We start from the raw sequence: 27,290 nt of genomic DNA on the forward strand, positions 1-27,290 counted from the left end.
TTTACTTGATTTATATTCTCATTTTTGTCAATATATACCTTAGTAGTTTCCTGAAAAGATAAACTTTTGGTCACTCTTATGTCTGAAAGTATCTTTGCTCTCTATCCTCAGACTTGGCTCGATGTGGTTGTTTTGCTGGCAAGAATGGCCACAGTAATTCTTCCCATTCCTTTTATTCCCACCATTTCGCAATCTGACTTTTCCACTTCTTCCATAAAAAGGTGGGACTATTTCCCCACTGCTTGAATGGGGATGGCTTTGTGACTTGCTTTGACAAAGAGGATCTGTTGGAAGTGGCTTTGTGTGATTTCTAAAACCAAGCATCAAGAAGCTTTACAGCTTCTGCTCTCACCCTCCTAGAATGTTGACCTGAGGGTGTCATACACAAATAATGAATCATGGAACAAGACATCAAAAACTAAGGATGTACCGTATGGTGACTAACATAACATAATAAAAAATTATTATTAAAAACAAAAAACAAACAAAAAAGGTGCTGGGTAAATATTCAGTGGAAAAAAAAAAGAAAAGAATGTTGACCTGAGAATACCATGTGAAGAAGCCAGGTCTCGCTTTAGAAAAGCGGTAAGAGAACTACTACTGAAGACTGGCGATATGGTTAGTGGTGTTATGTAGTGGTGAAACAATTGGCAAAATGACTACCCAACTGCCTACAGTAATTTGGGAGATCAAAAATGTATCTAATGAACTAGGAGTCTTAGCTAAGGAGAGCTCTAGACAGTATGTCAAAAATATCTGATAGGTGCTTCTAACTGCATATAGTAAGATATTCTGTTTGCTAGCAGAATTTAGAGGAAATACAGAGGGCCTAAGACTTGCTGGGTTGTAGAATAAAATAATCTCTCAACCCCAGTCTGCCCAGCTAGTAACTGACTTTGGTAAAGATCAATTTTTAAGTGTGGTTATAAGACCCTTCGTTAAGATCTCACAGAGATTTAAGGTGGTGCCTGGTAACTCTCATTTAAGCAAAGGGACTTCTAAGAATCCTAATGGGTGTTATTCCACGGCAGCCTGAGAGACCCAAATGAGAAAGAATTATGGATATAGTGTTGGGAACACAGAGTAAACCCTAATAAGATTCATAGAAAATCCACAAAGTGTTTAAGATAGTTGCATTAATGGAATCACAGCAAATTTGGACTAAAAGGGAATTAAAATTATTCAAAATAAAAAGAAACCTCTGGAACTCCAACCTGCAGTGGAGTTCTAAGAGAGCTGTTCAGCAGCAAACATGGAGCTATTGTTTTGTGTTTGTTGGGTTTTTGTTTTGTTTTGTTTCGTTTTGTTTGGGAAAGTAAGGATCTATCAGAAGGTGGAGCTAAGAGCCGTGGAGAACAGTGAACTTGGGAATCATCACAGGGAGCAGAATGGGGCCCCACTCCCCGGAGCAGGAGGAGCTGGCAGCACACACCTGTCTGGAGCTCAGAACTGCCATGGGTCAGTGACCGCTGTGTGTCTCACAGTCCCTTTCTTTTTGAATGAGTGTCTGTTCTGTCCAGTCTCGCCATTGTAGATTAGGTGTTTAAGGGGCAGAAAACTTGTCTGTTTAGGTCACAGGTCTCTGGATCAGAGAAGTGGTATCTGAGGAGCCCATGCCTCATCTGTGCAGTGATTCAAATAGCAGTTTCCTCACCACCTTTCCAGCCTCTGCCCCTGCCCAGTTCCCAAACCAACACCACACATTTTGGGGTTTCATTATGGTAGCACTTCACTCCCTGGTACCAATTTCTCTTTTATTCAGTCTTTGTTTCATAACAAATCACCCCAAAAAGTAGTAGCTTAAAACAATAACTATTTTGGGGCGCCTGGGTGGCTCAGTCGTTAAGTGTCTGCCTTCAGCTCAGGTCATGATCCCAGGGTCCTGGGATCAAGCCCCGTGTCGGGCTCCCTGCTCAGTGGGAAGCCTTCTCCCTCTCCGTCTCCCTCTGCTTATGTTCCCTCTCTCACTGTGTCTCTCTCTCTGTCAAATAAATAACATCTTTTTTAAAAAATAACTATTTTATTTGTTCTCAATTGCAATTTGGGCTGGGCTCAGCTGGGGTCACTCATGCAGTTGGACTCATCTGGAAGCTTGACTGGGGCTGGTTGGACTAAAATAGCCTCTGTCTGAATCTGGTAATATGTGTTGGCTGTCAGCTGATTGATCTAGGGAACGTCACACGAGCTGGTTCTTCTCTCCTCCACATGGCTTCTCATCCAGTGAAGTAGACCTGGCTTCTTCCCACTGGCCATGTGAGCACAGCATTCTAAGAGTTCTAGAGCAAAAACCGCAGGATCTAATTTTCTCAACGTTTTCCACCCTGTTGATCTCTTTGATTATTTTGTTCCACGTTTTGAGTGATTTCCTCAACTATATGTTCCTTCTGTTACTGAATTTTTAGTTACAGCATTCATGTTTTCAATTTTGGGGAAATCTTTCTTGTTCTCTAATTTTCTTTTTGTCTCCAGGATTCCCCTGATACTATTCATTATCTTTTCTTTACAGTTTTAATTTCATTGCACTGCTTGTATGTTCTTTGGGGTGTTTTTTTCCCCCCTCTTACTTTCATTCTTTTTCTTTTATAACAGAGGTCATTCTCAAATTCTTGTGATCTCTAGCTGCTCATTCATATTAAAAACTGACTGGAAGCTCTAAGTTATAGAAGAGATCCTTTGCCTGGTGGGCTTCACTGTAGACCAAGCTGATAGGCAAATGGCTTTTCCCTTGAGTATCTTTGGATCCTCTCTGGGGTAGTTCACTGTATCCAGAAAAGTCCTTACGAGTACTTCCCTTAGCCCAGAGCAAGAGGGGCCCCTGCCCTAGCCTCGGTGCTTTAGAGAGTCTCGCTCAGCCCACCCCTCCCTAAAGGGCAAGAAGTCCACAGCACCAAGAGCTCATGCCCACCTGGCTCTTCTCTCTCTAGAATTCCCTGCCCAAATGGCACTGAACATATTTCCAAGGCCTGTGGGTGCTTTTTCCCTAGAGACACCCCGAAGCCTGAGAAGAAGTTAAGGAGTGGCCATTTGCAGTGGAGCACAGGCAGAGTTTAGCTGTATGGACATCTAGGGTTCATGACTCAGGGCTGAGAAGAAAAAAGGTATAGGCTGTGGCTGGCGACCAGGGGCTGGACCAGTTCTCCTCATGTCATCCTATTCCTGTGCAGAGTGCCAAGGAGCCAGAAGACTAAATTCACATCTGTCATTCTAAGCTGTTATAAAGATATATTTGTCAAAGTTGGTAGAACATATCTTACTTAACATTTTGTTTGACTTATGAATTTTAAATATTTAGACATATGGCATATGGACCCCCACTCGAACTTCGCCCAAGCCCCTACATATGTTGAAAATGGACCTTCATCTTTCTGCCTCCTCACCTCACTTTCTGGGGTGAGTGGGGGAAGGGGTGGGGTCACTTGTTCACTCTGCAGAGTTTCCCTTACTCTCCCCACTCCCCATTGCGGGACACACCACTACTTTCTCTAAATCCTGAAGCCATTCTGGCTCATTTTCTTCAGACTACACCTGCTGCCCACTAACGAGTTGCCATAAGCACAAGGGGCTACACCAAGGAAGAAATGGAGCATATTTTCCAGGTGATACACCTGGGAGCCCAAGACTAGGGAACCTGCAATGGCTGGGCCAGCATGCCGTTGAAACACTACAGTTATAAATCCGGTACATTTCTATTGGAAAATGTTATGACTATACCCAGCAATATTTTCATAATTATTGTCCTGGAATCCCACTCAGGTTCCTAGAGAATAATTTAGCAGAGGCAAAAATAAATGAATAAATAAATACATAAATAGCCATGTTTAAAAGCAGAGTATATTGCAGTCTTACTTAGAAAATTAAAAACTCAAACATGTTTCAATAGGGGTGTATTTTAATTACTTATAGTACCTAAATGCAACTATGTATCCATTTAACGTTACGAAGACCATTTTGAAGTACACCAAATGTTTAGAGTAAAATACACAATACAAAAGTGTGCACTGACTTCAGCCACTGGAAAGCAATTGTGTAGGGGTAGAAGGGTCCTGAGTATCCAATTTCCAATCCTTCTCCATAAGCTGACTTCATCTTTTCTGCTTAAAAATTTTAACTAGTTACCTAGTTAGCTTTAAAAAGCAACAACAAACAACAAAAAACCTGTATTTTACCAGACTGTGGATAAACATGACGTAGTATTTCGTTGTCCCTCACGAGGAGATGACAGTAATACTTTCTGATTACTCCACATGTCTCAGTCCATTCAGGACTGCTATAACAAAATATCCCAGAGCAGGTGACCGATAAACAACAGAAATTTATTTCTTACAGTTCTAGAGGCTAGAAGTCAAAGACCAAGGTGCTGGCAAGTTTGGTGTCTGGTGAGATCTTCCTTCCTGGTTCGTAGATGGCCATCTTCTGGCTGTGTCCTCACATGGCAGGAGGAGGGAGGAAGCTCTCTGAGGTCTCTTTTATAAGGGCACTAATCCCTATTCGTGAGGGCTCTGCTCTCATGCCTCCAAAAGGCCTCCCCTCCTAATGCCATCACATTGGGAGTTAAGCTTTAACACATGAATTTGGGGGGAGACAGAAACATTCAGTCTATAGCAATAAACTTCTGGCAACAGGGAGCCTGGACACCCATGCCGGAAGGAAATCCCAGGTCTTGGTACCAACCAGAGCAGGCAGGGTCCGGGGCAAGTCGCTATCCCAGAGTGATGATGACACAATTAGTTTCCAGCCACAGGTGGGAGAGAGAAAACCAGGACAGGTCTTCACGTGGCTGTTTATTTTAGAAAGTGAATAAAATGTGGTTTCTTCTGTAAACTGCAAAAAGCAGGAACAAAGTAGCCCTTGAGAGTTTGAGTGGTGCTCAGTTGCACTGGGAGAGGAGAGCTGCAAACAAACCAGGCAAAGGTGGATTGCTTGCAAAAGTCACAAAGCTTAAGCCTCGCACTTGCACAGATGCCTTCCAAAGCCCTTTCCTTTCACATGTAAGTTAATGTCCCTTTTTTTGCCTAATTTTTATTTTGCATTCTTTCTTAAAGATGATTTTTTTTTAGTCCTAAGAAAATAGGAGACTCCAAAAGAATGGTTGATGCCATGCCAGTGTAAAATTCATCTGACCCAGATGACTGGGTGACTCGGTTGTTAAGCCCCCGACTCTTAATTTTGACTCAGGTCACGATCTCAGCATAGTGAGATTGAGCCCCGTATGGCTCCATTCTCAGTGCAAGGTCTGCTTGAGATTCCTTCCCCCTCCCTCTGCTCCTCCTCCCAACCCCTCCCCCAGCGTGCTCTGTCTCTAAAATATATAAATAAATAATATCTTTTACTTAAAGATATTATTTATTTATTTGACAGACACTGAGAAAGAAAGCATAAGCAAGGGGAGCAGCAGGCAGAGGGAGAAGGAGAGGGAGAAGCTGACTCCCCGCCGAGCAGGGAGCCCGATGCGGGGCTCAATTCCAGGACTCGGGGATCATGACCTGAGCTGAAGGCAGCCACTTAACCGACTGAGCCACCCAGGTGCCCCAAATAAAATCTTTTTTAAAAAAATTTAATCTGACCAAGACATAATGCAGGAACTAACTTTTAAAGGATTCCAACATCAGTAATGAAAAGCGTCTCAGAGCTTCCACTAAGGAAGCCAGGCGGAGAGAAGTGAGCTAATGTTTGTCATCCTTTGGGACTTGCCCACCCGATCTGAACTAGTGTTCAGCCTTCTTTAAATAACGCAATCTGCAATTACCGAATGCTGCCACTAGGTGGTAGACGTGGCTTACTTGGCATAATTATTTTGCGGCCCTGTGCTAAACACAAATGTTTCATTCAATTCTCCATTCCCTGAAGAAACTCAGATCTCAGTTTTCAGATGAGGCTTAGATCTGTTCAATAGCTTGCTCATAAAGAATGAGGTTTGCTATGATTTTAATTTGGGGGTTTGCAAGGTCAGATACATAGAAGTTAATTGTCAGCACAAAACAGGTGAATTGGAAAAAAGGAAGCTAGAAAGTGTCTGCCAGCTTGCTCTCTGCTTCCTGTTGTGCCCTGAACTCCCCCTGCAGCGAGAAGAGCTTTGGCCTTTCTCAGGGATACTGGGAGCTCAGACCTCTGACTGCCTGGAGAACGTTTCATCCACTGCCAGGGTCCCCAGCAGGCACCTTGCTGAGAACACTCGGCGCCCACTGGCATGCAGTCTAGCGGCGGGTCTCTGCCCGCACTGGATCCCCGCAGCCTGTGCTCTCCTCGGCCACTCACCACCTCCCTCCCGGAGAAAGGAGAGCTGAGAAAGAGGGAGCACCATTGGTACCAATGGCTTCTTCTGGTCAGGACAGGGTCACTCCAGAGAGCAAATGCCAATCACTGGAGCCGGCCTTGCACAGCCTCACTTCTCTCACTGCAGCGGGAAGTTTGGGGAATGTCCCAGCATGGTCTCTTCATCTCTTTCCCTTGCCAAAGGCCCTGAAGGCCAGAGATATTTGTGAGTGGGTATGGACATGGCTTTCTTTCACGCACAGGAGATGGCACTGTTCTGATCAGCTTTGCAGAGCATTCCTTCCACCCTGCCCCCCACCCCGGGCCAGCCCCCACACTCCCAGGTGTGCCCCTGACCCTTGCACTTCCATCAAAGCACCATGGTCTGGTGATCCTCTGATATGAACCCCCAAGCTCTCTGAATATAGAACTGCGGCTTTTCCTTTTCTCACGGTCACCATCGGGTTGGGAGGGGGGGTACACACTAGCCGCCACGGATCAGGAGCGGTACTTTCTTTTTAAATAATGTTTCTACTTGTATCAAATGCAAAGCAGTCTGTTTAATAAACAATATGGCTTTCTTAACTTTACACCCCAAAAAGCTTTTAGAAAAGAGCAAAAAAGCCCAAAGTTAGCAGAAGAAAGGAAATAAGACTAGAACAGAAATAAATGAAATAGAAAATAGAGAAACAGGGGCACCTGGGTGGCTCTGTGGTTAAGGATCTTCCTTCAGCTCAGGTCACGGTCCTGGGGCCCTGGGATCAAGCCCCTGGGGTAGGGCTCCCTGCTCAGCAGGGAGTCTGCTTCTCCCTCTCCCTCTGCCCCTCACCCTCCGCTCATGCTCTCTCTGGTTCTCTCTCAAATAAATAAAATCTTAAAAAATAAAAAGAAAATAGAGAAACACCAGAAAAAATCAACAAAACTAAGAGTTGGGTTTTTTGAAAGGATAAGCAAAATTGACAAACCCTTCACTAGACTAGGGGGGAAAAAAGAGGACTCAAATAAAATCAGAAGGAAAGAAGAATTACAACTGATGGCACAGAAATAAAAGGGGTCATAAAAGACCGCTATGAATAATTATACTCCAACAAAATGGATAGCCTAGAAGAAGTGGATAAATTCCTAGAAACATACACCTTAACCAGAGTAAATCATGAAGAAATACAAAGTCTGGACAGACCTATAATAAATACAGATATTTAATCAGTAATCAAAAAACCTCCCAACAGAGAAAGCCCAGGACCAGACGGCTTCAATGGTAAATCCTAACAAACATTTAAAAGAAGAATTAAAGGCAATCCTTTGCAAACTGTTCCCAAAAAATGAACAAGAGGGGGCACTTCCAAACTCATTGTATAGATGCCAGCATTACCCTTACCCAAGATAGACAAAGACACCACAAGAAAACTAGAGGACACTATCCCTAATGAATATAGATGCAAAATACCTCAACAAAATACTAGCAAAATGAATCCATTAGCACATTAAAAGAATCATGCACCATGACCAAGTGGGACTTCTCCCTCCAGTGCAAACATGGTTCAACATATAAAAATCTGTTAATGCAATATATTAACAGAATAAAGGCTAAAAATCATATGATTATCTAAATAGATGTGTTAAAAAGCATTAAACAAAATGCAACACACTTGCACAATAAAAACTCTCAACAAACTAGGAATAGAAGGAACATATCTCAACATAGTAAAGGCCGTATATGAAAAGCCCACAATTAAAATTATGGTCAATGGCGGAAAACTGAAAGTATTCCTCCAAGTTCAGGAAGAAAGCAAGAATGCCCACTCATGCCACTTCTATTCAACACAGTCCCAGAAAGCCTAGCCAAAGCAATTAGGCAATAAATAGATATAAAAGACACCCAAATTGGAAAGGCAAAAGTAAAATTATCCCTGTTTAGAGATGACATGATATTATATACAGAAACCTTAAAGATTCCATTAAAAATCTGTTAGAATAAGTGAATTTAGTAAAGTTGCAGGATACGAAGTCAACATACAAAAATCAACTGCATTTCTACACACTAAAAATAAACTATCTGAAAAGGAAGTAAGGAAAACAATTGCACTTACATGGCACCAAAAAGAATAAAATACTTGGCGGGGGGGTGCCTGGGTGGCTCTGTTAGTTAAGCGTCTGCCACTCAGGTCATGGTCTCAGGGTCCTGGGATAGACCCCCATGTCGGGCTCCCTGCTCAGCGGGGAGTCTGCTTCTCCTTCTCCCTCTCCCCCCTCCCCCCTGCTCGTGCACTCTCTCTCTCTCCCTCTCTCTCAAATACATAAATAAAATCCTGAAAGAAGGAGAAGGAGGAGAGGAAGAGGAGGAAGAGAAGGAGCAGAAGGAGGAGGAGTAGGGGAAGAAGGAGAAGAAGAAGAAAAGCACCTAGAGATTCTTCCTAAAGACAAAATAACAGCGTGGGAATATGGCAAGATAAAGGTTCAGCATTCCCACGGAGCCTCATTAAAGATCTCACCTAATTACTTCCAGTTCTGGAAAGAAAGGAGTCACCGGAATAAAAGGTCCAGCACAGGGAATAGAGTCAATGATACTGTAATAGCGTTGTGCGGTGACAGATGTGCTCACAGGTGTGGTGAGCCCAGCATAACACACACAGTTGTTGATCACTGTGTTGTACACCTGAAACTAACACTGTACGGCAGCTACACTGAAATTTTAAAAAAAAAAGTAGTGATAGAGAAAAGAGACAGAGAGAGAGAGAATTATAATAGGAAAAAAAAACACCACCTCATCTGGGGCACCTGGGTGGCTCAGTTAAGTGACTGACTTCGGCTCAGGTCATGATCTCGGGGTCCTGAGATGGAGCCCCATGTCCAGCTCGACGCTCAGCGGGGAGCCTGCTTCTCCCTCTCCCCCAGCCCCTTCCCCTGCTTGTGCTCTCTCTCTCTCCAAAAAATAAATAAAAATCTTAAAAAAGAAAGAAAGAAAGAAAGAAAGAAAGAAAGAAAGAAAGAAAGAAAGAAAGAAAGAAAGAAAGAGAGGGAGGGAGGGAGGGAGGGAGGGAGGGAGGGAGGGAGGGAGGGAGGAAGGAAGAGAAAGAAAGAAAGAAAGAAAGAAAGAAAGAAAGAAAGAAAGAAAGAAAGAAAGACCCTCATCAGATTGAAGTTACCCTACTTCAAACCCACAGGGGTGCGGCACAGCTCCTGGGTGCTGCCCTTGCTTCAGGAAAAGCCCGGAGCCCTCAGAACCGGCCTCCTGAGCTTGGCAGTGCACACAGGAGAGCGGGAATTAGGGGAAGCCAACAAGGGCTCCCTCTACCCCCAAGAGAACGCTCCTTGTTCAAAAGATGGCGTTCTACTGAGCCATGTGCTGATCTCAATAAAAGCAGACGGAGCTGTAAAAGAGAAATTTTAATTAACGCCGAGAAAACATTTCCGGAGATAACATCCCGATGTTAGTCAGAAGCGGGTAAATCAGGGTGCTCTGAGTTTTCTTTCAACACAGGGAGCACCTGGGACCCTACAGACAGGAACCGTGGAGACGACAAGTCCAGAGACACATGCATCAGATACACTCCAAAGTTCACCTGTGAACAAGACAGCAGCAACAAGCTAGATTATTTTAGCAGTTGAAATAATTTTATAAAGAATGTGCAACTAAAATCAAGTCAAATCTTTGAAGACATGTCCTAGAATGTAGTGGGAAATGGGAATCCCAATTTCAGACACCAAAGATTCTCATTTAAAATGTCCTTTCCCAGGGCGCCTGGGTGGCTCAGTCAGTTAAGTGTGTGCCTTCTGCTCAGGTCATGATCCCAGGGTCCTGGGATCGAGCCCCACATCGGGCTCCCTGTTCAATGGGGAGCCTGCCTCTCGCTCTCCCGCTCCCTCTGCTTGTGCTCTCTCTCTCTCTCTCTGTCAAATAAATAAACAAAATCTTTAAAAATAATAATAAAATAAAATGTCCTTTCCTAGGGTGCCTGGGTGGCTCAGTCAAATGTCCAACTCAGCTCAGATCATGATGGTGAAATCGAGCCCTGCGTAGGGCTTCACACTGAGTGTGGACCCTGCTTGGGATTCTCTCTCTCCCTCTCCTTCTGCCTCTCCCACCACCCCCCACCCCCACCCCCGCTTGCACGCACTCATGCACGTACTCTTTCTCTTAAAAATAAATACATACATACATACTATCCTTTCCCAACAGTCACCCCACACCGATTAATGGCTGGACCCATTCTTTTTTCTCCTTCCTGTATACCCTGAGCTTCTGGTAGGAGGGCCTGCATCCTGCTCTCTGCTTCTGACCACTGCCAGGCCAATTTCTGCTCTGTTTCCTGATATAAAAATTATTTTGTGAAAATAATAGCAAAATCCTGCATTTTCTTTGATGTGATTTTTTTTTTTTTTTTTTTTGGACGTGGGGTAGGTTACATTCTCCAAACTCTCTAGAATAAAGATGGACGGTCCAAAATAAAGAGTTGTGTCAGTCTACTCAAAGTTTGCCATCAATGCAAGTGAGGCAGTAAGAACTGTTTGGAGCACACGACGTGCTCCCAGACCTGGCCATTACTGTGATAATATCAGCTGGACACCCCCATGTTCCAGGCCCCAGGCTAGGGACTGAGGCCAAATTAATTCCTGAGATTTGTGCACATGTGGGTGAACTGTACACAGGAATGCTCTGTAATATCTTTGCAATTTATCTGTAAATCTGAAATTATTCCAAAAATTATTTTTTAAAAAAAGATGTGTGCACAGATTCTAAGAAGTACTATTGTCCTTCCATGCCCCATAGTATTTATGCCCATCCATCCCCCCACCGCATGATGCAGACTCAAGGTCCCCACGCCCCAGGGGACACGGCCTGCACTCAAGTACAGACCAGTGTATCCCGTATCTGTAGGGAGACTGTGGCAATTACATAGTGTGAAACAAACCCCAGTTTTGGAGAGACACAGGAAACAGAGCAGAACATTTAAACCATGAGTGGACCTTCTAATTTATTACCGGAGAGAGATTAAATATTTACCCTATTTCAGTTAATTTTCAAGAAATGCTCCATGCAGCCTGTTTACCTGGCTTCCTAGAATTCTTGGCAGACAAAACCAGAACGTACTAGCCTAGACATAGATCTTCCTAAAGAATCAGTCTGTTATAAGTTCAGTTTCTATCATCTGGCATCCACAAAAACAACATTTGGTCATATGAACCTTCAAGAAGATGACTTACAGGCTTCTGAGAGTGAAATTTACTGAAATTGTCCATGCAGCTACTCTACTCACTAGATGGCATTTTACTCTCATGAGACATCCGTGGTGAAGAAAAGAATGATCAGGACAATAAAATCACTTCGCTTATGTACTCATTTCTTATTTATACCCCATTTATCATCAATGAAATTTGAGAGTACCAAAAATACACATCATAAGACCCCAAAAAGGAAGGAAATTGAGGGAAAGGAAAAATCAGTTGGTGCTGTGGATGAGCTCAGAACCTTAATGGTAGCGCATCAGCCGTAGACTGTCTCCCCACTTCTAAAGCTTACTCCGCGCTCTTACTCAGAACTACAGCTCTGGTGTGGGTAACGAGCCAGGATCATAGTTGGCAATCATGCTTACCTTTCTCTCGCGCCTCTCAGAAAGCTTTTGGAAAACATTTTGGTTTCGCTGCCCGGTTTGCTGGTCGATGCAAATCATCTGGCATCTGTGACAAGGCCCCGAAACCTGGGAGGTGAGAAGGGAAAAGACAGCGTTGCCATGAAAGTGACCAGGGAGGAAGCTGGGTCCGGGAGGACTGGTTGTAAGAGGTGGTCTCCAGCCCCAGTCATGCGGGGTGCTCAGTACTCTAGCTGCAAGGAGCCAGAAAGAGGCACCTCCTCACGTGGTCCTGGGGAATCATCCATATTTGCTCATCAGCTGAAAGACTGCTGCTTCAGGGCTTCATAGAGAAAGAGAAGAGTGGTTGCTATCTCAGGTTTCTTCCTGGATCCTCCCAGGAAGAAAAGAACTAACTGACTGGAGGGTAACCTGGGAGACAATAAACACCCATGGCCCCAGCACTGAGTCATCAGTAGAACCTTACTGTGTCCATGTTCTTTGACCCAGAAATTTCCCTACTAGGAATTTCACCTAAGACAAGAACCACAGGTGGGGCACCTGGCTGACAGAGGCGATGAGCATCCGACTCTTGGTTTCGGCTCAGGTCGTGATCTCAGGGTTGTGAGATCGAGCCCCACATGGGGCTCCATGCTCAGCTCTGAGTCTGCTTGAGACTGTCTCCCTCTCCCTCTGCCCTTCCCACTCGTGCATGCACTCTCTCTCAAATAAATTTTTAGAAAATGAAAGAAAAGAACCACAAGTACAAACACAGATTCATGTACAAGGATCTTTCTCACATTATTTGTAGCAGGGAAATCTGGGAGTATCTTAAACACCAAAGAGTAGAGAAGAATGGCCACACTCCATGTATATATCATGCAGGTATTAAAGTTAATTTATAAAGGGCTTTAAATAAAAGGGGTATTATTTATGTTTGTAATTGAAATAAGCAGGAAACAAAATTACATGTGTAGTCTTACATATATATATATATGCATACACAGATTCTTAACAGGGGTTATACCATATGGTAGAACTTCTATTCTGGTTGGCCTGCCATGAGCGTGGATTGCTTTATAGTGAGAAAATCTCCCATAAATGTTAACATAAAAAAAGAAAGTATGCATTCAGCAGTGACAAGATGCTTCTTCTTTTTTTTTTTTTTTTTTGCATATATAAAAAGGGCAAAGGTACTTGATTTTTCTCCTTTGCTCCTCTGCTCACTCATGAGCAAACACAAAGTATGCACCGAAACCAGAAACACCTAAATGTGGCTACATCTTGGCCTGTTCCTATCGCTCACCTTCTGGCTGGTGGGCACTAAGCCAGGGGAGATATAACCTCACTGTGGTACCGAAGTCAAGATGGGCAGTCTTCTGTAAGCAGCTGGGGGTGCTGTACGGGGCTCTACCCTGCACTGGCTTTGATACTGGGCAGACCTACAACCTCTCGAAGCGGCATTTCATCATCCAGCCCCTTAGCTTGATTCAATGAGGATTCCAGGTACTATTTCTAGGATGCCAAGCCCATACCAGGCACTTAGCCATGCTCAAAAGTGGAAGCTATCATGATTATACACGAGAATCCCCCAGATGGAACAGGACTTCCACAAAATTGGAACACTAAGCCCTCCAGGATCAAGGACAGACATCCTGCCTTTTCTGCCTAGAACATTATGATTCCCAGGCCAGGCTCCCTCTGAGCCTGCAGAGACATAACCCACGGAAGAGATGTCCCACAGAAGGGATGTCCCACCAGCCCTGGGCCCGGGGACCCCAGCTGCCACCTGACGGACAACACTTCAAGAAAAAATACTGTCACTTTAGTGAAAAGACTCTCTTAAAACAGTTTCTCAAGCTGGCAGAAGGAAAGATATTTTCCAGGCACTTTTTTCAAACACCAAAACAAAGAAATCAATTTTCTTAAAACACTGTAATTTTTAAGCTCTTTTTTCTAGTACTGTTATCCATTGGGATTTTTAAAAATTGTTTACAAGCATATGTGTTCTTTGAAAAATAACTCAAACAATACAGAAGCTTTAAGAATTAAAAGAGGGGCGCCTGGGTGGCTCAGTCGGTTAAGCGGTTAAGCGTCTGCCTTCGGCTCAGGTCATGATCTCAGGGTCCTGGGAACAAGCTCCACATCAGGCTTCCTGCCCAGTGGGGAGCCTGCTTTTCCCTCTCCCTCTGCCTGTTGCTCCCCCTGAGTGTGCTCTCACTCTCTCTTTCCAATAAATAAAATCTTTTAAAAAAGAATTCAAAAAGAAAGCGCTCAGCAGTGGCCTCCCTCTCTGTCCTCAGAGGCAAGCACCGCTAATGAGGCTGTAGGTTGCATGGGACTGCTGCTCGCAGCAGGACCCAATGAGCCATGCACCTGGGCAGCACTCTCCCTGGGCTCTCAGAGGCCACTGCACCCTCCCTGTCCCATTACTCCACAATACATAGTAGACCCCCTTCCATGTCTGTACTCAGAGACGACTCCATCCTTGGGCTTTGCAGCGTTCACGATGGCCTGGCATTCCTGGGGGCTGATGTTCTTCACTGTTCTATGAAGCCATGGAAACAGTTTCTAATTCTTTGTTGTTATCAATGATTTTGTAATAAAGGTCTTAATCCACATAACCCCCTTGGCCATTTAACATTTTTTAGCATCGATCTCTTTAAATGAGATTCTAAAGGCAACAGGTATCAAAGTTTTGATGACTTGATGATCCCCAGTAAAAAATTACTTTCCAAAAGAGACGTGCTAAATCTTTCTGCATTGCAACAGCCTCAGCCTGAGGATTAGCATCAGCAATGTCTTTTAAGCAGTTACTTTTTGAAAGGCACAGAACTAACTACAGTTTATACTTTTTAGCGCCTGCACAGGACTACACTGTATGAATATAGCATAATTTGTTTAACCAATCTCCCTTTTGTGGATATGTAGAATGTCCTCCAATTTCTCATATTTATAAAAGCACTACGATAAGTAAGTTTAAAAAAAAGATTTTTATTTATTTACTTGAGAGAGAAAGAGCAAGCAAGAGAGAGAGCATGAGCGGGAGAGAGGGCAGAAGGAGAGAGAGAAGCAGACTCCCCACTGAGCAAGGAGCCCTACACAGGGCTCCATCCCAGGACCCCGGGGCCATGACCTGGGCCAAAGGCAGACGCCCAACCAATTGAGCCACCCCGGCACCCCAATAAATAAGTCTGTAATATAGCTCTGCATACTTGTATGACTGTATTTTATGGAATAGATTTCTACCAATGAAAGTTTTGGGCCAAAGGGCAGGCATATTTTCACTTCTATTAATGAATGTTTATTAAGAACAGTGACCTAAAGAAAGCAAAGCATCTCAGAAAAGTTTCTTAAAGACTCTTTCCTGTATTTACGTCCCAGGGTAGAGCCATAGGTGCTAACATTGCCAGGACTCATGCTGACAGTGACAATTAAGCTAGTTCAAGTTCTTTCGCTTTCCTCTTTTCTTCCTTTATTTCTCCCTCCTTCTCTCCATTTATCAAACAACATACATTAATGTCTGTTCGGTATTAGGCAGGATACGTGAGAGCAAGTGTTTTAAAGACATGGCAGGGACAGAGCAACAGGAAATAAGAAGGGCAAGAGGAGGTCAGGACACAGGGATGGGTTGGGGGGTGGCGGGAAGGCTGATGCCAGAGAGAGGTCTGTGGGAGTGAATGTCAGAGAAGAGAAGAGATTGCTTTCTTCAAGCAGGAGAAGCTGCCAGGATAAGAGGAAGTCTGGGGAGTTAAATGGATAAAAGAAATTCTTTAGGACTTTTTGTGCCATTCAATTTAACTGCCCTCCGCAACCTCAGACCTCTGACATTCTTCAATCAAGATTTCAATTCTTGTTTACCGCTTTTCTGGATATTACAGTTGTGTTCCTTCCAAGTGCAGAGCCGGGACACAAGGTAGCCCCATTACAGTCAGTTTATATCACCGATTAATAACTCTACTATCAAAATAGTCTCATCCCCCACTTAAAGAACTGGCACATTCTGTGCAGATGACCCATCTTTCCATCCCTAGCTATTCCTTATCTATCCTGTCTATCCATTCTCTCAACAATCATTGAGCACTGACTCTGGACCAGGACTGCTCTGGGCCCTAGAGGAACAGCAGGGAACAAAACATACTTGGGCCCCACCCTTGGGTGCTCTGAAGGAGTAAGTAGGTGCTATGCAGAGTTGGACCTTTCCAAGGAGATGACCTCTGAGTGGAGAAGGGACAGCAAGGCAAAGACACTCAGACAGGAAGCTGGACATGTTTAGGGAATAGAGAGAAGGGCGGTATGGCTGGAAGGGGGAGGCTGGAGGGGTCAGGGGGCTCAGGTCTCAGGGGTCTCAGGGGTCCTTCTTGGCTTGAAGGAAGAATGCAGGTTTTAGCCTAAGACTTCCTCACATCTTCCAGGCCCACAGCACGATTTGGGGAGCTCAGAGGCTGGGGAGAGAGGGCAGACATGGCTTTGCTTCTGACGACAAACTACTCTGCAATGGCCAGTGAGGCCAGAGGCAGAGGGAGGGAAGGAGGTGGGGTGGCCGTGGGCACTGAGGGACCGCTAGGCGTCTGGGTCCTCCTCCACAAGCACCAGAGAGCAGGGAAGTCCAACGGGTTTCAAGAGGATAAAGTTCTCACAGACACAAACATTCTAAGAAGACAGAGTTTAAGCCTAAACATAATGATGAGTTGGGGACGCCCTGAGCCTGCGATCACCGGTACGGGGGCAGATTCTCTCTGCCCCCACAGGAAACAGACTGCTGCCACCCTCGTGGGGAATAAGCGATGGGTCCTTCCAAGGGGACTCCCAGAATGCAGATGTCACAAACCCTCCCGCTGAGGATTTGAGGGGCAGAGTCAAAGACAGAGAGGGATTCCCACCTGCCGCCCTCCTGGCCTCAGACAGAGGTCAGTCTCCATCTGCAACCCTTGAGGAAGGAACTGAACTTCCCCCAACTCACCTGGAAACGCAAGGAACCAATTGAAATCTCATCCCACTTTTCTTCTTCAAAAGCCCTTGTTCCATTGGTAATAATATTGGCACGGAACCGTGAGATGAGGTCTTTCATTGGGAATAATTCCTCCTTCCCATTCTCATCACTGTTTAAGACATACCAGAAGGGGGGAAGTGAGGAGGGGTGGATAACCGCACTGTTGTAATTGTTCAACATTTCTAGCACTCGATGCCTGACTTCATCAACTGTACCCTGGCCTGAGGCCTAGATGATCAGAACAAGCTCCTACCATGAGTAGCACGCCCGCAGACACCCATCTGTCACACAGACCTCCAGGGTGACCCCTAGAGGCGGTGCAGAGGGTGAGTAGATCTTAGCTGAAGAGATGAAGGACGCTGGAAACCAAGGGGACGGGGGTCAAGTGAACCAACTTCTCCAAAAATACCCGTTCTACAAGGTGAGTCCAGACGAGACATTTAAGGAGCCTCGACAGGCTTAATTACCAAGGACCTAAAATGTTCCAAGAGCTCTACTCTTTTGGGATATCAGAACATCATGAATCACCAACAAGTACATATGGAGGTTTTAGTATTTATTTCCCACGGAGGACAGACTGGTGGTTTCCAGCGACGGGGGTGGGAGCAGGCAAAATGGGTGAAGGGAGTCGAATGATACAAGCTCCCAGTTATAAAATACGTACGTCACAGGGATGTAACGTACAGCATGATGGCTATAGTTATTTATACCGTACTGTATATCTGAACGTTGCTAAGAGAGTACATCGTAAAAGTTCTCATCACAAGAAAAATAATTGTTAACTATGTATGGTGACAGATGTTAACCGAACTTATTGCTGTGATCGTCTCTCAATATATATAAATACTGAATCATTCTATTATACCTCTGAAACTAGTATGATATCGTGTGTCAATTATATCACAATAAAAACAGATTTACTTCCTGACTTCCATCCTGTTGGCAGTTAACTAGCATATACTATTTTTGTAATTCTTGCTGACAATTTTTTGTCTACTGCCATGAGGCCCCACAAAATGATTGTCTGCACCTCCGTGCACCCCCACCCCCAAGGGAAAAAGCACTGAAAAAAAGCATCTGAAAACTTCAACCAAAGAACCCACTGTATGATCCCATTATATTGGGTTCAAGACCAGGTGAAACTCTCTATGGTGAACAAAGTCAGAATGGTGGTGACCTTCCGTAGGGCTGAGTCAGACGGGACACAAGGAAGGTTTCTGGTTTTCTAGAAACGTTCTCTACTTGCTCTGGCTGCTGGTTACATAGGCATACACATTTGTAAACACTCACTGAGCTACGGATTATGATTTTTGTGCTTTGTTGTGCTTCAACCACAACAACAACAAAATTTAAGTTGGGGAGGAAATTCTTAAGCATGGCTGGAATTTTCTCTGGAAACAGAACTGAAAGGCTCTGGTGGAGGTTAAGGCCGTATCCCCTTCCAAGCAGGGAGTGGTGTGTGAAAAGCCGGGAGCCAGGAGAACCAGGGCTAGCTTTGCCACTAGATGCAACTCCCATGACCAAGGAGAGCGACAGTTTCCTCATCTGAAGTGCAAGGCTGGCACTTTCCAGTCCTAAAATCCTTTGATTCCGGATTTACCCTCCAGGTTACAAACCCTTCTTTTGTGCTTTTGGATATCAGAACATCATGAACCACTTGAAATAAAAGGAAAAATTTTATGTTCAAAAGCTATTGTGGTCAGCGTATGCATTATAGAGTCCATCAAATTTGAAAGTAGCACAGAGACACACCAACCAGAGCCCCCAGCAACCCTCTTGGGTACTAGGCACAGGCTGGTCCTCTCACCTGTCCCACCGACTCCCTGCTCCTCAGCCCTGCATTCAACCAGCTGGTAGGAAACACGGTCCCCTCCTGGTAGGAACCAGGACAGCCGCAAGCCTGTCTCCACCTCCTAGTTTTCCACACCATGAATCCCAGAAGACCGCTGCCCTGCTCTTTCCAGGGCTCTGGGGACCTGAGGAGTGTCCCTCGGTGCTGGGACAGCTCAGTGAACACCCAGGGACCACGCAGCTGCATCACACTTACGTACCCAAGGAGGGCGAGCTGGGCCACGGCCCTCTGTTGTGTGGTTTTGCCAATGACTATAAACAGGAATGACTAAAAACAGTCCATCTGTGTCATTTTTATTAAGCTATATTTTGTGAGTATGCACACACGTGCCCAGGACCACATGGCATGTGAGAGTCACAGGATCCCTGGCTCGTGATGACAGGCTCACGCACACCCCTCCTGGCCTGTGAACTAGGGATCAGCAGCTAGTCGCAGCTCTCACATAACAGTGGGGTGATTTTTTTTTTTTTTGCCCTAATGGTCTGACTACCTTGGGACTTCAATTTCCTCTAAAGAACAATGAAGGGGATTGAACGAACCCTTTCTAGAGCAGTGGGTGGGGGTAAGCAGGCAGCCGTGCTATTCTGTCTGGTGATACAAACAAATAATATCTCTAGCTACAACTCTAGAGGCCTTCACAACCGCTCTCCCTTTCCCTCGAAATGACCGTGGAAGTAGGGCAAGGCTCCTAGGGGACAGGGAGTGGTGCGAGGGTGGGCAACAAAACTGGGTCAAGTTCAATTCAATTAAAGAAAATGTTAAGAAACAGAATGATTAAAAAGCGAGAGTTGGGGTTGACTAAGCATCATGAAGGCATCAAGAGAGACGTGGGAACTGGACCTAAGGGGTTTGTAACTTCCCGGGGCCTCAGTCTCTCCTCTGGACTCCGTGACTCCCCAGGTAGGTGCCAGGCTCACTCCCAGAGTCAAGTGGGTGATGCCTGTCTGCTGTTCCCAAGGCAAAGGGTCTTACCTGGCATTTAATTGCTGCTGAAGTTCCAAAACACTGGATCTGTTTATCAGCAAATACTGTGCTTCATTCACCAGAGAAAGGGTGGCCGTTTTACTGGCAGACTGATCTAAAAGTGATGGAGCATTTTAAACAATCTAAGTATCCATCGATGGAGGAATGGATAAAGAAGATGTGATATACATATATATCATATATCACATATATGTACAATATTATATATATATCATATATACGTACAATATTATATCCATATATCATATCTATCACATATCATATATATGTACAATATTATATATGTATATATCATATGTAATATGTAGATACATGTATACAATATTACTCAGTCATAAAAAGGAATGAAATCTTGGGGCACCTCGGTGGCGCAGTTGGTTAAGCGTCTGACTCTTGGTTTCTACTCAGGTCCTAATCTCAGGGTCGTAAGAGAGAGCCCTGCATCTCTCTGCTTGAGATTCTCTCCCTCCCCCCTGCTATTCCCCCCACCCGCTCGCACTCTTTCTCTCTCTCTAAAATGAATAAATAAAATCTTTTTAAAAAATGAAACCTTGCCACTTGTGACAACATGGACGGACCCTGAGGGCATTATGCTAAATGAAATAACTCAAACAGAGACGCCATATGAGCTCACTTGTATGCAGAATCTGAAACAAACAAAAAACAAAACAAAAAACAAGCTCATAGATACAGAAAACAGATTGGTGGTTACCAGAGGCAGGGGGTGGGGGTGGGCAAGAGGAGTAAAGGGAGTTAAAAGATACAAACTTCTAGTTATAAAATAAATATATCATGGGAATATCATGTACACATGGTGACTGTAGTTAACAACACTGTACTGCGTATTTGAAAGTTGCTAAGAGAGTAAATCTTTAAAGTTCTCATCACAAGAAAAAAATGTGTAACTATATACGGTGACAGATGCTAACCAGACTTATTGTGGTGATCGTTTCTCAATATATACAAATGTCAAATCATTATGTTGTACATCTGAAACTAATATAATGTTATATGTCACTTACACCTCAAAAAGTTTAAATAAATCTAAAAAGAAGAGTTGCTTTCTTGGAATACAAATGAATCATGTTTCCATTAGCTTGCATTTTTAAAAAGAAGACACTATTTCTACAAGGGAAAAAACTGCCCTGGAAATTATAAAAATGTTCTAAGCATGGCTCAAACCTCTCAGAAACAGAAAGAAAATGAGCTCCTAGAATACTCTGTTAATAATCTGGGGGAAAAAATAATAATGAAATGGTGAAGTGAAATTGGTCCAGCAAAGAAGACCTGGAGGCAACATTTAGAGAAGGAGAGATGGGAGGGAGTGGGGGATGGGTGACTTCCCCAAAACAGTCAAAAGAGATGCCTTGAGGAGGACCAGAAGCCCAGGAAGATCTTCTGAAACCAGTCAGGAAAAGCTGGTTTTTCTCATCAGGCAAGTGTGTGATGTTGACTTTGAAATAAATAATACAGGGGCGCCTGGGTGGCTTAGTCAGTTAAGTGTCTGACTCATGGTTTCCACTCAGGTGGTCTCAGGGTCTTGAGATCGAGCCCCGAAGCAGGCTCTCAGCATGGAGTCAGCTTGATATTCTCTCTCTCTCTCTTTCTCTCTCTCCCTCTCTCCCCCTCTGCCCCTCCCCCCACTCTCTCTCTCAAATAAATAAATCTTAAAAAAAAAAAAGAAAGAAAGAAAGAATTCAAGTTTTAAAACTACTGAAAGGAAAAAAAATAGAAAACGAGTAAAAGAAAAGTGTGCCCAGAACCGCTAGCAGCTTCTGTCAACCGTTTGCAGGCTGGGCATCGCTGTCCTTAACGAGATGTGAAAAAAGGTCAGCCGGACCAAGGCCACGTTAGCTGTCTCCAAACCAAGCTCGTGGAACCCAGAGTACACAAGAATGGATACTTTAAAGAGAATTGCTCTCCAGACCCGCTACTTCCATAGGTCCTCTTTGCTGAAACGGCTGCGCCAGAGAAGGGAGTGGAGTCCGAGCCCCCTCTGCAAAGGCCCTTCCTGAACTTCCCCAGAGGAAGGCTCACTCACCTCTCCTAAAACGCATTGCCACGGGGGCTAAACCTCTCCAGGGCAGAAAACGAAAGCCCCATTCCAAGCCCTGGCGTCTGTGCTGAGAAAATACAAGCCTCTAAAGCACGAGTGAGTGAATGAGCCTCCTGCAGGTGAGAGGGGTTCCCATTCCTCACTCTACACAAACCTGCCCAACCTAATTAAGGGGCCAAGAGACAGACGGTCTGAGTCATCGTGATGGGAGATCCCTGGGCTTTAATCATGTGCCTCAGAAGGAAGGTCTGAGTGACAGTGCGTTCACCGAATTCCTTTCATCCCCAGCTTTTTACTGACTTAAATAAGGTTTTCCAGAGAAGAATCAGTGCTGAGCACCCGCTTTCCAGGGCACAGGTGACAGTCATTCAGGGACAGGGGAATTAATGGCAGCAGCAGGTGGGGCGGGGGCATCACATTAAGAGATTCATTTTCAACAATGTTTTTATGTTTATTAACTATTTTTTCAAACTTTGTAATATCTTGTATTGCTTTGATAAACTGTGTACTATTAAAGACTCATCCTAGAAAATACCTCCTAACACTTAGACTCTTATGATCACAGCAAACTTGGAAAATGTGTATATATTTCTATGTAACTGTAGTTTCAGATAAATATGATAGAGTGATCAAAGAAAGATTTTCAAGCATGAAATATATAACACTAAAACAAAATTCCATCAAGGAAGTGGGATGGAAATACAAATTGAAGAAGGAAAAGGAAAGAAATAAAATTTCTGACCATTAAAAGGCAGTTTGCCCATACGTATGTATTTTTTTTAAATGAAGACTCTTGAGAATCAAACCACTAAATATTGAAATTCCACTGGCCAATTTAGATGACAATCTAAAAATGTCCAAGGAGGTAGTGTAACTCTAAAAAACTTCCTCTCGGGTGTACCAACGTGAAAATATTCAAAGACCAGCGGCCTAGCCCATCAGAGACCACTCCACCATAAACAGCATCCATGCAGTTTAATATTCTCAAGCTGACACTCCCTGGCACTGCGGGGACAGACTTCCCTTCCCACCTACCTCACCAGGTCGCCATCTCCCACCAGGACAGTCACTGCCGCCTCCTGCCTGGCCCCCGTGCTCCCCTCACCTCCCTCCCTGATGCAGCCTCCACACAAGGCCAAGAGTGTCTTTGTAGCACACGTGACCTCACGGAACTCCTCAGCTTAGAGTTCTTCAGTGAGTGCCCCCAACCACAAGACAGTGCTCACTGACTCCTCAGCCAAACATTCATCTCTTCTCCCCAGCTCTGCCCCAGGGCGCCCCTCCCCACATGCAACCCTTCCTAAACCCTTCTCTGCGCCCATGAAATGCCAAGCCCTGCCATTCTGCTCCCGACTAACCTTCCTGCCTCTCTCTGCCTAGAAAACTCCTCTCTCATGTTAAGGTACAGCTCCAAAGTTACGTCCTCCCTGAAGCTCTCCGTGATTCACTCCAGGTGTGGGGGACGCCTCCCCCACACCCGTGCCCTTTGCATAGGTCTTTATTGTGACCTTTATGTTAACGTCACTGTCTACTGGTAAGCCATAGCTTCTAAACTTAGATCTCGAAGGACCATTACCATTGCTTCCTAATCTTCGCCAGCCTCCTGAAGACCCAGCTGAGCCCCAGGTAGACAGGAGGCACTGGGAATGATCAGACCTTATCCTGTCAGTTCATTTCTATGGTGGCCCTGGTCCTGTCGAGCCCCACTCCTTTCATGTCCCTACTCACAGAATTGCCCATTTCTCTCTCCCCTTTCAACACGTCTCTAAGGTCACCTGTGCCCAAACACCACCGGCTCACCTCCTCAATTAAGATGAGCATACATTTATTCCCCTTCTCCATCACACAGCAACTCAAATTATTGAACGACTTCTGACACGACAAATTGTCGACACTTCTAAAAGTGCGAGTAGATTATATCCTTTGAATCCTCTCTCTATTATACGTTTTCAGGGATTCATAGGTTCACCTGTCCAGGTCCCTCGATCCAGTCACTGGTCCCCATACTGTCAAAATGCTACTTGAATTTCCAAGCCAGTCTCTCTGGGAGCTAATCACTAAGCCAGGTCATCCCTACACAAATTAATAATGTGGCAATGACTCACCCACCCATTCATTCATCTAGTATTTACTGAGCAACTACTATGTGCCAGATGCTGTTCTGACACTGGGGATACAGCCCCAAACAAAGCATACAAAACTTCCTGTCCTCTCAGAGCTTACGATCTGTCACAATCCCATAAACAGAATAACTGAGTAAAAGGCATGGCCTCTGGGATGGGAAAAGTACCAGACAGAAAAATAAAACAGGGAATGAACTGAAGAGGTTCCAGTAGGGGCTCTGGTTCTAAGGAGAGCAGTCAAGCAAGGCTTCCCTGAGAAGGGGATGCTTGAGGAGACACCTGAAAATGATCTCTTCTTCCCACGTGGTACTGTTAACTTTCAGATACTTTCTTCTCTGCTGTCTCACTTCAGATAACAACAGCTCTGGCAGGAAAAACTGTCAGCACTTTTACAAGTGGAAAGAGTTGGGGTCTACACCAGTCGAGGCACCACAAGGCTTAACATTTGCCAAGCTCTTACGGCCATGTGGCAGAGCCAAGACTAGAAACCGGGTTTTCTTGTTTCTGCATACGATCTGAGGACATACCAAGCTACCCATGTTTTTATGTAACCCAATGAAACTGTGCTTCTAAACAGGGAGGACTGAGACAGAGAGCTTGTCGGTGGCAGAGCAGCTGGCTGGAAGCCCACCTCCACCTCCTTGGGGTCATCCTGGAGACCACACGTGGGTCCTGCAGACCACCCTGCTTTCCGCGCATGAGCAGGTCGCCCTGTAAATCCATTCCGCGGGCTGATTTGGAGTATGCCAGGGGAAAGTTCCTGTCCCCTAAGAACTACGTCCAAATGTGATACCTTTGCCCCGTCTCTTTGCACTTCTTTGAAAGTCTGAACTTTGTTTGATCAATTGACATGGACGGCCGAAAAACCTTGACAACCAGCTCGAAATTTTTTCTCCACAATTATAAGTATTTACCCTGAGGGAGAAAAAAAAAAAGGAGGGGGGTGAATGTTATTTAGTATTCCTTTAAATAATTTTTATTCTAAACAGCAAAAAAGTTAGATTGCAAAATATAATACAGTGTAATAAATATAATGTAATACGATATTGCATCCCAGGGAGAGAAGCCTAAAGCGACAGCGTGATCAGCTGAGGGGGGACGGCCAACGCAGGGGAAGACCCGGGGGCTGGGGCTTGCGCAAAGCCTTTAGATCAGATAGAAAGCTTTAGGTGTTCATCTTGAAAATCCTTGTTTATATTACTTATAGCCACTGAATAGCACAGAGCTTAGAATTTGAGAGCTTCCAGGGCTGTTCTTTGCTTTAAGAAGCCCTTGAACCCAGACATATGTTCTGGATTTTTACTATGGGCTTGACTAATATTTTTCCTCATGGCCAGGCCACATGGAATAATGGGTTTGGTTTGTGAAAAGAACGCTATGCCTTCAAGTTACCAATAGAAGTACATCTATTGATCCAGCTTTTTTTTTTTTTTTATTAATAATGATTTTTTATTATATTATGTTAGTCACCATACAGTACATCCCCGGTTTTCGATGTAAGGCTCGATGATTCATTAGTTGTGTATAACACCCAGTGCACCATGCAATATGTGCCCTCCTTACTACCCATCACCGGTCTATCCCATTCCCCCACCCCCCTCCCCTCTGTAGCCCTCAGTTTGTTTCTCATAGTCCATAGTCTCTCATGTTTCATTCCCCCTTCTGATTACCCCCCCTTTCTTTATCCCTTTCTTCCCCTACTGATCATTCTAGTTCTTATGTTCCATAGATGAGAGAAATCATATGATAGTTGTCTTTCTCTGCTTGACTTATTTCACTAAACATTATCTCCTCCAGTGCCGTCCATGTTGTAGCAAATGTTGAGAACTCATTCTTTCTGATTGCTGAGTAATATTCCATTGTATATATGGACCACAACTTCTTAATCCAGTCATCTGTTGCAGGGCATCTCGGCTCCTTCCACGATTTAGCTATTGTGGACATTGCTGCTATGAACATTGGGGTGCATATGGCCCTTCTCTTCACTACGTCTGTATCTTTGGGGTAAACACCCAGTAGTGCAATGGCTGGATCATAGGGTAGCTCAATTTTTAACTTTTTAAGGGACCTCCACACGGTTTTCCAGAGTGGCTGTACCAACTTGCATTCCCACCAACAATGTAGGAGGGATCCCCTTTCTCCACATCCTCTCCAACAATTGTTGTTTCTTGCCTTGTCTATTTTTGCCATTCTAACTGGCGTAAGGTGGTATCTCAGTGTGGTTTTGATTTGAATTTCCTTGATGGCTAATGATTTTGAACATTTTTTCATGTGTCTGTTAGCCATTTGTATGTCTTCATTGGAAAAGTGTCTGTTCATATCTTCTGCCCATTTTTTGATTTGTTTATTTGTTTCTCGTGTATTGAGTTTGAGAAGTTCTTTGTAGATCTTGGATACCAGTCCTTTATCTGTAGTGTCATTTGCAAATATATTCTCCCATTCCGTGGGCTGCCTCTTAGTTTTTCTGACTGTTTCCTTGGATGTGCAGAAACTTTTAATCTTGATGAAGTCCCATAAATTCATTTTATCTTTTGTTTCTCTTGCCTTTGGGGATGTGTCATGAAAAAGGTTGCTTTGGCTGATGTCGTAGAGGTTGCTGCCTATGTTCTCCTCTAGAATTTTGATGGATTCCTGTCTCACATCGAGGTCTTTCATCCATTTGGAGTTTATTTTTGTGTATGGTGTGAGATAGTGGTCAAGTTTCATTCTTTTGCATGTAGCTGTCCAATTTTCCCAGCACCATTTATTGAAGAGACTGTCTTTTTCCCACCGGATGTTTTTTCCTGCTTTATCAAATATTAGTTGCCCAAAGAGCTGAGGGTCCATTTCTGGGCTCTCTATTCTGTTCCATTGGTCTATGTGTCTGTTTTTGTGCCAGTACCATGCTGTCTTTGTGATCACAGCTTTGTAGTACAGCTCGAAATCCGGCATTGTGATGCCCCCAGCTTTGTTTTTCCTTTTCAACAGTTCCTTGGAGATTCGGGGTCTTTTCTGGTTCCATACAAATTTAAGGACTATTTGTTCCAGTTCTTTGAAAAACGTTCTCGGTATTTTGATCGGGATAGCATTGAAAGTGTAGATTGCTCTGGGTAGCATGGACATTTTAACTATGTTAATTCTTCCGATCCATGAGCATGGAATATCTTTCCATCTTTTTATGTCTTCCTCAATGTCTTTTAAGAGTGATTTATAGTTTCTAGAATAAAGGTCCTTTACGTCTCTGGTTAAGTTAATTCCAAGGTAACGTATGGTTTTTGGTGCTATTGTAAATGGGATGGATTCCCTGATTTCTCTTTCTTCGTTCTCGTTATTCGTGTACAGAAATGCAACTGATTTCTGAGCATTGATTTTGTATCCCGCCACGTTACTGAATTGCTCTATAACTTCTAATAGTTTGGGAGTGGCTTCTTTTGGGTTTTCCATATAGAGTATCATGTCGTCTGCGAAGAGAGACATTTTG

The 27,290-nt window shown here is 44.3% G+C and overlaps 1 protein-coding gene across 2 annotated transcripts in view; it reads right to left on the reverse strand.

The window, feature by feature from the left end:
- Positions 1–3,824: 3,824 nt before the first annotated feature.
- The window catches only part of MOCOS (molybdenum cofactor sulfurase), a 62,602-nt gene continuing 39,136 nt past the window's right edge, over positions 3,825–27,290 (reverse strand). Inside the window, exons 11-15 of one of the 2 annotated variants that reach the window (XM_087869865.1) lie at positions 24,624–24,745; positions 19,640–19,745; positions 16,786–16,924; positions 11,847–11,951; positions 3,825–4,890 (exon numbers count right to left, since the gene is read on the reverse strand). In XM_087869865.1, coding sequence (XP_087725991.1) covers positions 4,597–4,890; positions 11,847–11,951; positions 16,786–16,924; positions 19,640–19,745; positions 24,624–24,745 — 766 coding nt within the window. In that variant the 3' untranslated portion in view covers positions 3,825–4,596. Of the gene's footprint in view, positions 4,891–9,624; positions 9,816–11,846; positions 11,952–16,785; positions 16,925–19,639; positions 19,746–24,623; positions 24,746–27,290 lie in introns of those variants that run through there. The other variant, XM_045777880.2, reaches the window with a different exon arrangement.

Source organism: Ursus americanus, chromosome 19 (assembly GCF_024610735.1).
Source record: "Ursus americanus isolate L20-20 chromosome 19, mUrsAme1.1.p, whole genome shotgun sequence".
Lineage (NCBI taxonomy): Eukaryota > Metazoa > Chordata > Mammalia > Carnivora > Ursidae > Ursus > Ursus americanus.